The sequence below is a fragment of the Amphiprion ocellaris genome, chromosome 14, assembly GCF_022539595.1.
Source record: "Amphiprion ocellaris isolate individual 3 ecotype Okinawa chromosome 14, ASM2253959v1, whole genome shotgun sequence".
NCBI lineage: Eukaryota > Metazoa > Chordata > Actinopteri > Pomacentridae > Amphiprion > Amphiprion ocellaris.
Window position 1 is genome coordinate 18341898 of NC_072779.1, and position 18357 is coordinate 18360254.

Genomic DNA, 18357 nt, shown 5'->3' on the forward strand with positions numbered 1-18357 from the left:
GGGGAGTACTCCCACATGTGTCAAAAAGTTCTTCAAAGCCTTTTGAAATTGGCAGTTGGTGTCACATTAGTCAGCATCCATTGTGGCTGAAGACCACAAGTTTGAAAATGAAGAAAATCTTAGAGTGCAGAGTTAGAAACAAGTGAGCTTGCCAGACCTCTGTAGCCCGATCCTCAACTCTGCTGGAGGCTAGTAGCTCAAGACTACATTAGCTGCTACTAGAATGGCGCAGTCAAATCTCTGGCTGTAACCGTAAGCATTCAATGATGACAACAATATCTTCTGGTACTATGTAAGTCTGTAAACACAACATTAAGAGAAACATAACAATATAAAGAAAGGGCTGATTGGGCCTTTATAATGTAAATGCATGTCATTGCTTAGGTTCCCTCTCTCTGAGGATTTAATTCATGGTATGAGTGTTGCTGTGAGAGCGGTTGATGGCAGCCTGCTGATACGTCATTCCTCTACACTGTCCTGGTAATGCCAAGATAACTGAACTTATTTACATATCCTCTGGGAAATCAGCCGAGGTTCAGAATACACCAGAGAAGAGAGAGAAAAAGAGCAACACGTCAGAGTGTGCGACTGGTATCTTTTATTTTAAGCTATCCTGCTTGTGTCATACGCATGATCCATTAAAGATGTCTGCATGTGTGAAGCCATATGTGCCATTTTGCCACATTCATTTGTGTGTGTGTGCATGCGTGTGTGTGTGTGTGTGTGTGTGTGCGTGTGCGTGTGTGCGTGTGCGTGCGTGCGTGCGTGCGACTGTGAGTGACGCACTCAAGTGCATGTGTAACCTGAGATTCAGGTGGTGATGCAGGCGGGTGTGCAAATACGTGAGTAGAATTTGTTACCACGGCAACAGACATTCAGTGAGTCGGTGCAATGGAATGGCTGGTGCAGTTCTATTAGCGAGAAGCAGTTTCCATAGCGACTCAACATCGCAGCTGCCTATGCAAGAGTTTGTGTGTGCGTGTGTGTGTGCACGCGTCTCTGTATGAATACGGTGTGAATTTGAGTGTTCATTAGCGTACCTCGCTATGTATGACTTGCTTTGTAACGTTTCATATTTTTTTCATCCTTGCCATCATGTTTTTTTGGTGTGAACCTCCCATCCATTTCTCTCTGCCGTCACTTCTTCTCATGCTGCCCTATTTTCATCTCCTTCCTCTCTCCCTCTCCCTGTCTTTCCCCCCATCTCTCTTCCTCTCCTCTTATCTCCCTGTCTCTCCCATCTCTGAGTGCTGAAGCTCATCAGGGTAAACAGATGCCGTGGCTGTTATTTATGTTTCCACTTGGTCTGGCTTTCATACAAATTATCCACAGGCCTTGCACAGTGCAGACGCTCAGCCTAACTGGGCTGCACTGGCAGCTCTCTCAGCCTTATCCACACTCAGACACTCCGACCATACCACAGACGCTGCGAGAGGGGGGTGGGTTGTTGGGGAGAGGGGCGCCCAGGCTGACAGAGTGAACCATAGCAACACACTGATGGGCACAAAGACACCAATAACAGAGAGGGCATCAGAACTGCCTGCACCATTTGCTCCATGCATGGAGGGGAATAACAGTTTGGGAAGGTACCATCACTGCACAGGATAGGGGAAACAGAAATCACAGAGTAAAATATACAACATAGACTCATTGGGACCACATGAAACTACTAGTCTGATAAAAGTGTTTCATGCTTTGTATTTTAATCTTCTTTTCTTTTTGGTGAGTCACTGACACTGGAAGGTAGAAAATTCTTTATATGGAGCTTTCTCCTTTGAAGACTGCTGCTGTTATACATCTATGACAGTTATATCTAGAGCTGACAGTTTAAAATAGGTTACCTACCTGTTGCCTTTGAATACATAAGCTGAACTGGAACTGTTAAAATTAGTTTGTGATAGGGAATTTTACCAAAAACGTTAATTAATTTTCACCTTTTGTTAACCTTTCCTGTGCAGATATTCGGGATCGTCGTAAGAAACCGGTGATGCTGTTCATCCACGGAGGCTCCTACATGGAGGGCTCAGGGAACATGTTTGATGGAAGCGTCCTTGCTGCTTACGGAAACGTAATTGTGGTCACCATGAACTATCGGCTCGGTGTGCTTGGTAAGTCACACATTTGCCATATTGGAGGCATCAGATGGTGAATGCATCTGTTGTAGATGTTCACTGACTTTGTTTTGATATGTGTCATTTCATCTTGACAAATCCCTGTGGGTCAGAGAGCTGACATCAAAATGTGTGTTTTAGAAATGATGGAATGAACATGTGAACCTCAGTGTATGAAAAATAACACTCTTAAAAGACATTATGTGCCATATCCTGTCAATCATAAATCACTGTTGAACACAAAATGCACAGAGTAGCTCTTATCCAGTCTTATTCTCAGCTAGCATCACAAGTTGTGTGAATGTCAGTTCACGTCAGTAATCGTAGATACTGTACAGAGGCTTCAACATGAAGTGGCCACTTTTCTCCAATAATTTCGGCAGTGTTGACATGCTACAGCAGAAACAACATGTCAGAGAAAGTGCTGGCAGCATGTACAAAAGAAAGACAGATATAAATGTTGCCTCAAGGGAGCTGCTACATAACACAACCAAAAACTGGAACTAAAGTAGAACATATATTGCTTTCCTCATGTTTTAAATAGTTAAGATGCACGTTTCCTATATATTATTTTGTGTTTGTTGTCTTCTACTGAGACAGAAGAGAGATTTTTCTTTGCTGCTCATAATAGTCTTCTCTTTTTCTCACCAGAAATAAATGATCTTTTTTGGAGAATACAGAATTCTAACCTGTTTCTCCTAAAGAAATAAGGAGCAAAAGAATAAATTAATAGCAGGAAAAATACAAAAAACACAAGAGTTATTTTGCTATGCTGATATACTTCTCAGAATTTTTCCATCAACCCGATGGAGCAATAAATAGACAAATAAGGGTGAAAATCTGGGCTGAGAGGTGGGGTGCACCCTGAGCAGGTCGCCAGTCCAACACTAGATTAACACAGAGAGAGACAGATAACCATTCACACTCACAGCCAATTTAGAATCACCAGAAACCTATCGCGTGCAGGAAGAACATGCAAACTACCCACAGAAAGGCACCAGTCAACCAGTAGGTTCAAACCCAGACCCTTGCTGCTGTGAGGTGACAGCAGCATCATAATGCATACAATCTTTATTATAAATTTAAAGGAAATATGAATAAAACTTCCATGCAAGCAAATGTGCACGGAAAAGGTATGTGCTGACCCAGACCTGGGCAAGCAATAGCAATACCAAAATAGTTGGATGGAATGTTGGGCAGTTTTACTTAAATGCATCAGATGTACACGACCATTACCGCCTCTCATTTCTCTCCCTTCGGCTTCCAAGGTGGCCAGTCCATAGCCAGACTGTTTGCGGTGGAGGCTGTGGTAAGCGGTTGCTCTTGCTAGATAGGCTTTGCTGTTGAACACTCATCACCCTGTGTTCCTCACCACCTCCACCTTAGCAGATGCATTCTCAGTGGCCTGCTGTGAAGGCTGATCAACTTCAGTTTAATTTAATTCAGTTTTATTTATATAGCCCCAATGTACAACATAAATTATCTCAAGGCCCTTCACAGAGGTTAAGGCCTTTATAATATAACATTGTAAGGTGAAGACCTTGCAATGTTATATTATAAAGAGAAGTCCAACAAATCTGATGACTCCCTTTGAGCAAATACTTGGTGATGTAATGTTGGAGCGCCCATGGAGATCATTGTGGGGTCCCCGCCCAGTGACACCTGGTACAGGACAGCCACTTAAAACCTGAACCTCAGCCTGGTGCGTTGACATCGCCTTGGTCACCACCTGTGAGCTTCTAAGTTTTACTTGCTTTGTTTGTTTGATGCGTATCTAACTTAGATAATTTTCTTATCAATATTGATTTTATTAGAATTTAGATTAAGATTCAACTTTATTGTTATTGCATATGTACAAGTACAAGGCAACGAAATACAGACTGCATCTAACCAGAAATGCATAAGCAGTAACAATACACAGACGCATGGGAGACAGGAAGACAGCAGATGAAAAGAAACCATTCCTGAACCTGATGGTTTTCGTCCGGAGGCTCCTGTAGCGTCTCCCAGAGGGCAGGAGGGCAAACCGTTTGAGTGCAGGGTGACAGGAGCCCTCAATAGCAGGAAGTGAGGCTCCAGCGATGCGTTGGGCAGTTTTAACCACCTTCTGCAGCGCCTTCTGGTCTGAGACAGAGCAGTTCCCGTACCAGACTGTAATACAGTTGGTTAGGATGCTCCAGGATGTCTGAAGAGAGGTGATTTTTCCTCAGAGTCCTCGGGAAAAAGAGGCGCTGGTAGGCTTTCTTTATCAGGTTGGAGCAATTAGTCCTCCAGGTGAGATGTGAAGCTGGTCACATGCTCCACTGCCTCATCGTTCATATGAATAGGGGTGAGTATGGGTCAGCATTCCTCCTGAAGTCCATCATGAGCTCCTTGGTCTCCTTGGAGTTGAGCAGCAGGCTGTTCTCGTCGCATCACACGGCCAGGCGGTCCACTGCCTCCCTATAGGCCGACTCATTGTCCTTGATGCCAATCAATTTATTAATGTGTATAAATGTATTAATTAGTGAGTTGTCATTGTTATATTAACAATAAATTATTACCAGTGTACCTTGACAAAGTGACCGTTCACCAAGATACAAGCTACACAGAAAATGCAAAACTAGTACAGGGCCCACTGTCACTGGCATGTTATCAGCAGCAAAAGTAGATGTCACGGTCAGTGGTCAGACTTCGGAAAAAAGACTCCAAAAATGGCCACTGCTCAACCAAATGACTTTAAACTCAACACTACGTTTAACTACGTTTGAAGTAGATCTGATCAACAGTTGTCGAGCTATGCAAAGAATGGACAGACACATACATACATACATACATACATACATACATACATACATACATACATACATACATACATACATACATACATATATATAAAGATACCTTCGTTTACTAATAACATTTGTGACAAACAATGAGAGACTGAAGTTTATAAGTAGATCTTAGTAATTAAACTACCCTGAGAACAGATAAAACTCAGACACTCTCCTCTCCCTTTACTTTCATTTAAAACAAAAAGGTTCTGTACACGAGTCAACAAAAAGTAATCCAGCCACAACTAGTAGGACACAGCAGCATTGTAAAATATATTGAGTGGGCTTTATCTTCATGTCAACATTTTACCTCCACTTCACTTGTTTTTTGTTCTCTTTGCTCGTGTCTGTTCCACTTTGTGTGTGTTTCCCGTGTGTGGAAACAGACACACAAAGACCAGAGTGGAACAAGTACAAACGGAAAAGCAATATAAAGAAATTACAATACACCAGCTTTTTTAAACAGGGTTTTTTTGTTCTGTGTTACACTTATGGGGAATTTTTATGAGCTTTAATGATCTGTACTTGGCTAAACTTGACTGGTACTGCTGAATTTCAGACCTGAACTTGACACAAGACTCAAAGCAATATTTTGGTTTTACCTCATCTATTGCTAATGATTAGATTGCAAGTTCAATGTAATGCAGTGCCTTCACTGTGGTTACTGTCTCTTTTTCTCTTTGCACTGGAATGAACACAGGGATGAACATGAATACAGAATACTGGCACAATTTCAGACAGAAACTTCAGAGAAATTTCATAATAAATTACATTTGAAAATAACTAAACCGAAACCCATCCTGCAACTTTGCACTACTAAAACCAACCTGAACATAAAGCCCTTTTCGGACATGTGCTACATTACATTGCTGCCTCACCAATGCTTGAACGTTACAGCGTTCTGTTATTGAAACTTACGTCACTCTTACGTAAATCTACCTAGGATTTCATTCAGACATACACACCACAGTGACACGCACACGATAGCTGACATACGCATGAGATTGGACGATAGTCTGCATGAAGGTTCAATAAGCTACTACTGAACAGAAGACTGAACCTAAACTTACATCAAGTTTATCAGCATAGAGAACAAGACAGATGCGCTGTCACACACAGAGTTAGAGTTTATCAGCTACAGTTAAATCATCCTCACGTTGAGTCCTGAGCTCCATCACAGCTGTCAGGATATTTTTATTTTACTATTAAGGTCTAATAGGTTTTATAAAGTCTGAATATTTTTTAGTCATATGAAGCTTTTCTTCCGTTTTTTAAAATTGCAGATTTTTGGGTGTCACAGTCTCATAGCAGAATATTTGCAGCAGTAGTCTAATTATTGTGAGCACTGATGCGTTTCCATCACTATATATAAAATGTGACCTCTGTAATCTTCAATCTTTTAACTAACCAAAAACGCTTTGCTGGTCGAATCTGCATGCCTGTGCGTCATTGTGACTTTATACAATAAAGACTTGAGATACATGTTGAAAGTGCATAAGTAGTACATACATAAATCTTACCAGGTCCAAACTAGGAAGATTTCTAACCATTTATGAAAAAAGAGCAGGTTGCTCATTCCGAGATGAAGCCAAAACATTGAAATATTGTCAGATTCACAGAAAGGAGTGCATGTCTGAAAGGGGCTTTAGAAGTCCTGACGAACAGAATTATAAGTCATACCTGATATTATAGACTATACGATGCTGCAGTTTATCACTGATCTGGGACGTAGTGTCCCTAAACAATCATATAGCGTTTTCTCATAGTCTTGAGTTATAATTTCTGCCTCTGAAATTGCTCAGATTTTACCAGCTACTACTTCATCGGTCCACTGTATGTTATTTGTGCTGCTGGAATTCCACAGTAAAGCACAAACAGGTGTATGTATTGTGTTCACTTAGCCTGAAAATGAATTTTTTAGATTAATTAATTGTTGTATTAAGATGCACTTCTGTAGAGACAACAGCCAGAGCCTGACTCACTAGACTACAAAGACACCATGAACTACTTAGTGCCTTTGGTGTACGTTCAGCCACTGAAAAGAGAATTGAAATGTGTGTCTGTTGCCGTCAGTGTATTTTTGGATTAAGGGGTATTCTATTTGTTCATTCTGTTGGAGCTTTGCGGTGCTCGCATGGCCCGCGAGTGTGGGCTGAGCTTTATGTGTATGTATGCCTAGCCCTTGTGCTGCTGGATATCAGTGGAGTCAAGTATTTACATTCGCCGTCATCTTTTGGAAGTGTTTGCACACAGACTATCTGTGTCAGTCATTGTGGTTGCCAGGTTGGGTAATCAGATCTTGTTTATTGCATCACGCCTGTTTCAACATATCAGAATAATGATAAACAGAGAAATGGGAGTAGTTCAGGATGGAGTCCAAGAGTTGCAGTGAGTATTAACAGAGGGTAACAGGATCCAGACTGTTATTGACAGGGCCATTGGAGAGGCACAGGGACAAGGACAAACTGAGAGTTAGTGAAATGAGGACCTGGACCTGCCGCTTCATCCAGCTCCATTTCAGCTTTTTATGAGGTGTTTTTCACAGCTGTCAGACAAATTGTGACGATTAACAAGCTGAGCGTAAGATTCAGCCCACAATTTGGAATGAGGATTGTTGTATGCTGTATAAAATCAACCACTAATCCAAAAGCTCTTCAGTGGCCTTTATTTGCTTCCTTTACACACACCTCGACCTTGTTTCCAGACCGTAAAGGTGGCCGATTTACGTTGACATTGTTGCTCTGATTCACGTCGGAGAGGGCCGATGTACAGTTTGTTTGTAACCCTCCACACACAATCATTAAAATGCATTCACATAAATGGAGGTGGAGATAGATCCTGTGATTATGAGGGATGACGCAGTGTCCTCGATCCTTTAACATTGTTGAAAATTTTGGTACGTGGGCGAATGTGTGCTCTCGCTCACTCTCACTCTCAGATATGGTTTAAATGGGTTACTGTACTAAGGCGATTATCCTTGTGTGTGTGTGTTTGTATGTTTTGTGTGGCATAGGCATGCTTGTTTGCCCGTGCGCACACCAGCTCCTTCTTGTGTATGTGATAGTGTGAGTGTGCCGTGCGTAAAATATATATATGAATAATGCACCATCCATCTGAATCTTTAATAGCACTCCTCTCTGACACTGTGCATTTGAGTCAAAGTGAGAAACAGAGGCATACCATATTTTAATAGTTTTATGTTCTAATCTTTAGTATTATCCTCTACTTACACACACAGGAGCTTACACATGCCAACCGCATTTCATACAATGCCTGCGCCTTTAAGAGAGTGATAGGGAGTCAGGAATAAGGGAAGAAGAGAGAGCAGGGAATAGAGACAGATGAGCGAGGGAGAATCATAGAGAGACAGTGAGGGAAAAGGAAACAGAAGGGGGGAGATGGGAGCAGTCTAAAAATAAACCACCAGAAATGCTTTTTTAAATTTGCAGTGATGCAAAGTATTCGTTCGAATAACTGCTCCTGCAATGTGACCACATCACCGTTGCCTATGGTTCAATGCTTTATGCTTTCATTCCAGTACGGCACAGACTTGTGTCATTTTCAGACACATTTTACACTTTATGGAATTTTCCTATTGATTTATGATAGACTGTCATTGTGGAATAAAATGCGTGAATGGGAGGAAAGTGTCTGCTGAACACGGCCTGGTTCAGAGGTTTGGTGACAGTTGTGATTTCAGATCAGTGCTGGGCTCACCTTCTACCTTCCTCCTGCTCCAGGCTCAAAGAGCCTTCTGATTTGTGTTACATAGCCATCTGTTCAGACTAATTAACTAATTAACTAATTAATGAACTCTGGGGAAAGGCCCACCGTCGTGGGCTCTGAGAATAAGAACATTTTTTACCTCAGGAAGAGAGATGAAACGCTTCTTCTGGAAACGTTTCTCTGCACTTTCTTTCCAATTTCAGCATTTTACTCGCAAGTAAGCAAGTAACCTATTTAGGAGTAAATACTACCATGTTTAATAACCACTGCTTGTACTCTGGATAAAAAGAGTTCTGAATTTAACACTTGTTTGGTAGTATTCTGCCGAAATATACTTTTGATATTTGCAATTTTGTTGGTTTGCACTGTGATCTTTTCAGTATAATTAGTTGGTTACTCAGAATTTTAATCTCAAATATGTAAAATTTGTAAATGGACTACATTCAAAACAAGCTAATTTTGCTGTCAATAACCTGAATATTAACTGCAATGCATACTGCCACCAGAAAAAATATTTTCTTGACATATTGATTTCATTTATGACCGTTTGAAAGCAGCACAGCATATTATGACCTCATAAAGTTGATGTGGTGAATGTATTAGCATACAACTTCCTATTTTAATAGTAACATTCACATTAATTAAGACTATAAATACTTAAATGCACAACTCTGAGTAGCTTTTTGAATTCCTCTGGCTAACCTGTTAGCAGGCAGTTGTTTACGTGTATATTTATCAGATACAAAGCTACATTGGCATTTATTTGGAGTGCTTTATAGTCAACTTATGAATGTAAGGTGAATATTTAATGTGCACAACTTCCTAAGAGATATATGCTAATTGCTTTGTTATAATCTATGTTGTACTAGGAAGATAGGATACAGAGAAACCTTTCAGGACATTTTCATTGAGAGCTGCTGATGCAGGAAACAAAGTTGATCAGAGCAGTAAAACCAAGCAAAAACATTAAAGCTGCAAACCGAAACATTGAGCTGGAAGATGCTAAGTGACCCTGTAGAACTGAGAGTAACTGCAGTATGTGGTGATAATTCGCCACTGTAGCCAATTTCTTTTACGTTACACATAGTCATTTAATCATTTGTGAAACTGTAATATTGATTGGCACAACTTTAATGTTTATTGTTACTAGCTTATTGATGTTGTTTTAGTATAAGAAAAAGTCAGTTGTTTATGCTCTTAGTGGTGATAGAATATATACTACAGTTCAAAAGTTCACTTAGAAAAGCTTTTTTTTTTAATGAAGATAACATTAAATTAATCAGAAATACAGTCTAGACATTGTTAATGTTGCCAGTGACTGTTCCAGTGGGAAATGGCTGATTTTTAATGGAATATCTCCATAGAGGTACAGAGGAACATTTCCAGCAACCATCACTCCTGTGTTCTAATGCTACATTGTGTTTGCTAATGGTGTTGAAAGGCTCATTGATGATAAGAAAACCTTTGTGTAATTATGTATGATATATATATATATGAATAAAGGTGTGCGTGTTCATTGAAAACATGAAATTGTCTGGGTGACCGTAAACTTTTGAACGGTAGTATATATAGTTGAACACAAATGGCTGAAGAGAAATGTTTAAAAGCACATGAAGCACTGTTTGAAATTAGTAGACATAAGAAAATTGTAAAAATATGCAGTGTCTGAAGCTTTTAGGTATGCCACTGAAATTGCCAAATTACTTATGAATGCCACCTCTTTATGTTTGTTTTCTTTACATTTGCTATCTTAAACAGTTTTGCCTTATGTTTGTCCTAAACCTTAAAAAATATAACCTTAATTATTACTTTCAAAAACTGCATTTCAAAGCCTCTAACTACCTTTGGTGGTAAACAGGCTTTACTCATTACTTCTGAGAGAATTGTATTCATTTTAACTGATGGTACCAGTTGGTTTGCCTGTCAGGTACAGATTCCTCACTTAAGAATTCTGTATCCAAAAGCCATGTGCTCCAGTTTTCTGTGAGACACTAGTAAACCTCATTTTATCCATTACTTAACACATATCATTTTACAAGCCCATGCACATGAAAACATTTTTAGCATTAGTCAAGTCAAACCATGTCAGTGCATCCATAAATACTGCTTAGCTCAGTGAGCCTTGGGAATCAGTTTGCATTGTGTTGCCTGTTGTTCTCAAAAACATCCTTTTAAATATGACATAAACAGTATTTTTAGCCAGCGCTGTCAATTAATTTCAGCCTGCTGCCTTCTCACAACTCAGCTGTCCCTAAATACAAATAAAACACACCTCCCACTCTTTGCATAGAGCCATAATCTTCTCGCTCTGCAAGCAACTTCTATTTTCCTATATTTTGCCTGGTGGTGGTGCACTGACTGTCATCACAGAATACAATCTTTTACTGTTATCCTGCATGTGGCTGGAGTGAGGTGCAAACCAAGATGTTGGACTTAAAAATTGCTATATTAGACATGAATTATTTGTTTTACAGATATCTACAGTATGCTGTGTATTCCTTCTGCTGCTTTACATTCTACTGTGTGTGAGGTTTCATGTTCTTGACTTACACATACGAACCGTAGCCAAGGACAGTCCACACTGAACACGAATGACTTATAGGTATATTGACCGAAAGCGACAGCAATCTGCCTGCCAGGCTGACAGCCAGATACACAGCTGGACCAGTCAAATATAAGGAAGATAATGTATGCAGCTACGCATGCTTGCTCCTCAATGTCTTACACACAACATAAAAACACCCTAACCCTAACTCTTCTACATGGGGGCAAATGCCCTGAACAGCGAGTCGCTGTTTTGATTCCCATCTGGCTGGTCCATTTGCTGCATGTCATTCCTCTACTTTCTTTACCCACATTCTCCGTCTCTCTCCACTGACTATCAAATAAAGACTTTAAATGCCCAATGGAGCAGGAGGGGAAATGTGAAGTGAATTTGAGTAAAAAAAAGAAAAATCCAGTTATCTGGCAGTTACAACTCAAGCAAACCTTAACACAGAGACATAATGCACATACAGTATTTTTGAAATCTGGGTTATTTGCATATTCATAGATCCATTATCTCCGTTGTCCATGCATACATTTGCTTAGAAATCATAGTGACACTATGGTCCTTGTAACTCCAAAACTTGCTTGCTTTTTCAGTGAATGCACTGCTAAAAATAACTACTCATACCTATTTTGACACACAATTGTGCCAAAATGTAAACAAAATACAGGTTAATTTATCTAAGAGGCAAGCCAGGGGGTCAGACTTTAAATACCCCTGATTTAGATCATATAAATCTTGATAGATGGCATTGATTTGCATCCATCTTTAGGAATTTTTGTATGTTCTGTTGTTGAAGTTATTTGATTTTCTAGCCTACACTTGCTGCTGCATGTAGTAAAAAGCGGGCTAGAAGGAGGATAACCAGATACTATAGTCAATATTATGCCATCGTTCCAGTGTTAACAGGCACTAGCTTCAACCACACATCGCTAAATCATTAATATGGCTTTTAACCTGTAGTGTAGCCAATGTTTTATGTGAATATTTACTTGAACATAAATGTACTATTATTGTAAAAATGTGCTATTTAGAGCTGTCACAATATCAGACTTTTCACTGCACTGATATTGTGGCCAAAAGAATTGACAATAATGATATTATTGTGATATCAATACAAACTTTGCAACAAAGAATCAACCAAATTCATCTTTACCTTGTTTTATTGTGTGGGTTGTGTATTTGAAATCAGTTCCACTCAAACACAAGCATAGGAAAGCGGAGACAGAGTCTGTAACCGTAACTGCACTGTATGTTGTTCCTATGTTCAAGTGTCTACCCAGATAGTTACCGGCACTGGATTATTTACAGTATTATCATATCTGTCCTATTAAACTAATATCAATATTTCATTCTTCAAACATCATGATTATTGTCAGGACTGTTATCCCGCAACACCCGGGCCTCCCAAACTACCACATGAAGAGTTGAGTGCATACATGTAGCAAATATGAGTAATAAGTACATATTATTAATTAAAACTGCGCTCTGTGCCTGTATTGTTAGCTTTGTGATTAAAATTGCATTCTGTCTGCTGATGAGGCTTTATTTTCTTCTAATTCATTTAATTTGCTTTGATTTTTCAATCCTCATAGACTGCAGTTTTCATCAGTGATCAGTACTTTCAGAAAAGAAATTTTCTTTGAAAAGCTTTGAAACGTCTTTGTGTCAGTGTGATGTTTGAAGCATTGCTTTTCAAATTTGCATGACAGCCTGGTTTTATTGCACAGCTTTGTGCCTTTTAAGCGGACATTTGCGAGTAAAAATTGAATGAGATAAGTAAGGTAATAAATACAGTGACATCGGAGGCCTATGGGCGGTGTACTGAAATCACATTAGTTCAGCGGGAGGAAGCCCAATTATTATATAATTTCATTTCTGGATATACTTGACATACAGAATGATACTTAATTGAAATGGACCTGCCAGCATGTCTTCAGATTGAACCTTTAGTGCCAACAAGGAGACTTAACAGATTTGTGTTAAAAAAAAAAAAAAAAAAAAAGGAAAATCCAAGAGGTGAAATACAGCAGCAGGTCTTTGAGTCAAAGAATTTCCTTGTGTGAGCATCTCCTGTCACATTCATCCACCCTTACATTCACACAAAGCAGATAATCCCCAACTTTGCTGCACAGTATTGAATGATCAGATCCACTCTATTCCAGTCATCAAAACAGAATATTCAGTGTGCAGGAGAGGTTCACCATTTTTTTTTTTCTTCTTTCCTGTTTGGTAAGACCAAAGTTTCTGTAAGTTTCTGGCTGTGCTTGATTAATTTAGTGACTCATATAGACAGAAACAGCAAAGCTTTGTTTCCTGTCTTCAGTCACCTCTTCTGTGTACATAAAAGTCAATATCTTTCCTCTGAATCTTGACGTCTCTTATCATCTCCTGTGTGACGTCACAGTGAAATTATATAATATGTCCTTCACTATATTCCTTTCACCTCTCTGTCAGTTCGGATCTGACAGTAGCTTTGGGCAATATTCGGTTTAATACCTGTTTTATGTCTCTGGATTTTTTTTTAATCCCTCTCTCACTTGTCCTCAACTCCACATCCCTCCCTCTCTCGCCTCTTGTTCTTCCTTCTCTGTTCATAGATATCCTGTGTGTCAGTGACCCACTGCAGTCATTCTGTTCACTCTTAAAAATTATTCTGCAGATGCATGTTCCCTTCTCAGCAATCAAACAGTAGGATGACTGACCGCAATTCAACTCTGGATTGCGAATATGTGAATGGCTTTTCCAGAGACGATGTACCAAGCAAAGCTGTTTTTTTAGTGCATTACATATAGTGTGCAAAATACAGGAAGCAATCTCTTCCCATGGAGCTCCTTTTGTTATAATGCACTTCTCTTGTCTCAAAATGGAAGAAAACCCATCTGATACATCTCTAAACTAATATATCTTCCTGTTGTAGAGGCAATACAATATCAATAGGGGATAATGGCTTTTACCATGACTCATCTCATCAGTGTACATTAGATAAAGGCTAAGTGCTTCTACTGTTCATTGTATTCTCTGATAGAATGCATTATGCTTTCACGACTTCATAAAATAAACTTCATAAAAGGCACTAACCATATGAAGACCATAATTGGGGCAATATATATGAGCAGAAGGAGCAGTTGTTATCATATGTTCTTGATGGGTACAACATACTGTGCACATGTCACTGTTTTAAATTTCCCTCCATCACTTGCTGACTACGCCTTTGTTTTCCTCTCATTCATTCATTTCACTGGCTTCAGCCTGTATCTTTACTTAGAGGTTGATGACTCTCCTCGCAGTTCCTTGGCCGTTACCTAAAGCAAGTGTTGAATATGCATGAGTTCAGCCTCATAAACTGCTGCTCTCAGCGCTAAAGTCAGTAGGAAGCCCAGCTCAGCAGATGGGGGGTGTGTGGGGGGGATCAGAAAGAAAACTTACTGAAAGAAAAAGAGAGGAGAAGAGGGAACTTTGACTTATCTCCAATGGTGGATGATAAACCACATTTTCCCTCTTCATGTTGCCCTTGTGAAGGAAGACAACAGCAGGAGTGTAGCATGCTAGCTCATGCTAGTTCAGGCTAGTATGCTACTTCACACTTGCATCTCACCTGTGCATTCATTGACTTTGCCTCCTGAGATCATGTGTGCATGCATGCGGCTGTTTGTGTACTTAAATATGGAAGTGCTTTTGTGAGTGTCTGTCCATATCATTTTGCCTGAAGCCCTGGACAGTTGCCAGGCAACTGTGGCAGTCATCTCAGCACTCAGCTGGGCAGCAGACACTTCCACATGCCCATGGTTTTGATGAGCGGCACAGGTCAGCACTGATACGTTACCAGATCAGAGTCACATCAGGCTAAGAGCCAGTCAATTGCAGGGATGATCTAAGGACAATGCAATTACATAGTAACATGTGAGCTATATCTCGATTACTGGGAGTAATCCTTTCAAGGTAATGTTTCTGCTGCAACATTGATGTGATTTAAAGGAACAAGTTTTCTCTTTTTAATAATCCATCTGACGTACACACTGCATATGGAGGCTGGGAGCAGCTGTGGTTTCTTGCAAATTTGATAATCTTATTAGATCAAAATTTAATCATACTTTGTTTTTCCATGATCATTATCGATGAAAGATTGTGTACTCAAGGCTCTGTCATTGTTTGTGGTTGCACATTTTGCACTTATTAGACTGAAGATAGTTCAAGATTTACATTTAGTTGTGATTCTGAGATACCGTAAGGGAACAGAAGCAAACATGACCTCCCTTAGCGCCAATGCATCCCTGCAACTGCATTTGACCACAACATTTTAAAAATGGGTTGTTTCTGGCACCTAGTAAGTGTGTTTTTTTTCATCATTTATGTGTTTCGTATATAATATCTTTTATTAATTAAAGGTGGAAAATGATCATAGGCTAAGATATTCTACAAAAAAAAATACTCAGCTCCACCCTCATCAACATGATATTGAAACCAAAAAAATATGAAAAACCACTTGCATATCCTGGCTGACCTTTATTAGTGTTCTTTAAATGCGGACCAAAGCAAATAGCCATATTGTAAAAAAGAAAACTGAGGAAAATGTTTGGACAGTCTGTAATGTGAATCATAATTAAACCACATGAACCCACCAAAACACTCCAGGCTTCAAGTGCTGTTAACTGTAGCGTAAGTACAGTGAAGAGTGTGGAATGAGACGTGCGGTGTGTCACACTGACTGTAGTAGAAAGGTCAATTTGGCAGGTTATCATCAACCCCATCATCACCGCTGCTGTTACCATCCTCATCATGACCATCACTTACGTTATAATCATCAACAATAAACTTAATTTGCTGTTTCACGCACATGAAAACGTGCTGACTGTCTCAGTTCCTACCATCTGTCCTTGTGTATTTACGGCTGTCCCATTTATAACTGCCCTTTAGAACATACAGCTTAACTCAGTCACTTCTATGTGTCTTCTTTGATATCCACGCAAGGAAACATACTGAGCTGGGATCACTTTATTCACCAGAAACACTCAATTTTGCGCCTAGAGAGCAATATTACTTGCAGAGTTTATGCACACACACTGAGCCCATGACCTTGTGTATAGGAGTATACGCTATATGTACAAGGTTATGCTGTGCATAGCCCTGCAACAGTAACATTTATTCAGCCACTACCCTCATTGAGGTGACATGCTGTACAAACAATGAAGAATACATGTGAGGCAGGGAGGTAGAAAACATGCTGCTGCACCTACATGACAGCTTAGCCTTTTTATGGTTTACTACATGCCACCTTTAAATTAATAGCTTTGGCGAACCAATGTCACACTTATTCCATGTAGCAGTAGTAACATCAATACAGGCCGTGTGCTGTCAGTTCTGTAAGTAGTGAGATATGACCTGTGTTGAAGCCATCAATGGACAGCTAAAGCACAAATTATGTTACTTGTTACATTTTGTTCTTGCTATCCATTTTCTGCAACACTTAAAGAGCAACTTGCAGGTTAGTGATCCCAGTAAATGAATGTGTAGGATAATGAAGTAGTAAAATCTATGTCTGCATTACAATGCTTTATTTCCAGTGCTTATTATATATATACAGAGTTAGATGCCTGCTTCAAAAAACATTTTATTGTCTTAAAATGAAGAAGCTACAGTAGGTCATTATCTATACACCACTTAATCCTCATTAGGGTTGCAGGGGGCTGGAGTCTATCCCAGCTGACCTAGTGTGAAGCCAGGGGACACTCTGGACAGGTCACCAGTCTATCACAGTGCTACACAGAGAGTCAAACAATCACACTCACATTCACACCTACAGACAATTTAGAATCACCAGTTATCCTCAGCATGTTTCACAAATCGAATTGCAGTGAGATGGAAAGATCTCCTTTATGTGACGTAATATGACACGTTCTTTAAAAAAATTTCTAGGATCGCTGCTCAAAAAGCTCACTTTTCCATCTGAATTTCTGCTTTTATGTCTCATCAAAGATTTAAATGTGCATAAGCTTTTCAGACAATCATCTCCAATAAATATTAAATATCAATCTAGTAAAAAATTCAACATGCAAGTTGCTTTTTAAGAAACACAGACATGCTTATTCTGGTTTTCATATACTATACATAACACTAGAGTCTGTGAAAATCATGCTGTTTTCTGAAAGTATGCCAGATGTATTATCTTCTGTTAAAGATGACCGTGGTGACTGCACTCATCAAACTGCTCACTGAATCATTGATCACAGAGTCTGACAAAAGTTTGTACTCTCCAAACACAGAAAGTTGCCCTACCTTAAATCTAGCATTTGTTCCTGCAGTTTCATTGCAAAACCATCCACCGCCTGTATGACATTTATGATCAGAATACTGGAGCCGATTGCTAATTCTGCACTCAGCTAACCATTTTTACTTCTTGGGATAATGAACATTTTCAACCCCTTTCATTCACAACTTGTGCAGTCTGAAACAATTAACAGTGTAAACTGACTTATGTCTTGGTCTTTTTTAAAAGCTCTCAATCATCCTGTTTTATTTTGTACCTCCTACCTGCACACGCATTTGACTGGTGACATCAGTCAGAACTCATCTGCAGCTTTTTGTATTGTGAGGATCTGTGTGTGTTTGGTGGTCTGTCACTTAAAGTACACATGGACTGTATAAAGCATCTATAGTAGTCAGTGGATGGGGTTGTTTGGAATTGAAGTTTGCTTTTGTATACAGTTTCACCATTTTATTTATTGAAGCCTTGAATTATGGTTGGATAAAAGCAGAGAGCTCCGCCATCTGTAAAGCTGCTCCAGTCGGTACTGTATGTCTATATTGCCTGTTGATTACATGACTACCTGCATGTAGTGGATGTGGTCCAGTAGGCATGAACCCCCAGAAAAATATCACCATTCTATAGCTTTATGGCTTCTTTGTCCCAGCAGAGCCATTTACAGTAAGAAGAAACACTGCCTGCACAGCACTAAAATATATGGCCAGTGACTACCTAGATGTTTAATTAAGCGTCTTTTTGCTAACACGTTTGTCATGTCAACTTAAAAAGTAACTCATTTAGCCATTCTTTGTTTACAGCTTGTTTTTTGCCCCTAAGTGGTTAAAAGTCAGTTATTGTAGGTTCACAAAATAATTTTAGACTCAAACTACAGCTATGTTGAACACGTGGTTACAC

General features: G+C 39.5%; 1 protein-coding gene across 2 annotated transcripts in view; it reads left to right on the forward strand.

The window, feature by feature from the left end:
* Positions 1-18357, forward strand: part of nlgn2b (neuroligin 2b) — an 82794-nt gene that overhangs the window by 46792 nt on the left and 17645 nt on the right. For both annotated transcript variants that reach the window (XM_023275406.3, XM_023275405.3), the window contains exon 4: positions 1959-2108. In XM_023275406.3, the coding sequence (XP_023131174.2) occupies positions 1959-2108 (150 nt within the window). The remainder of the gene's footprint in view (positions 1-1958; positions 2109-18357) is intronic.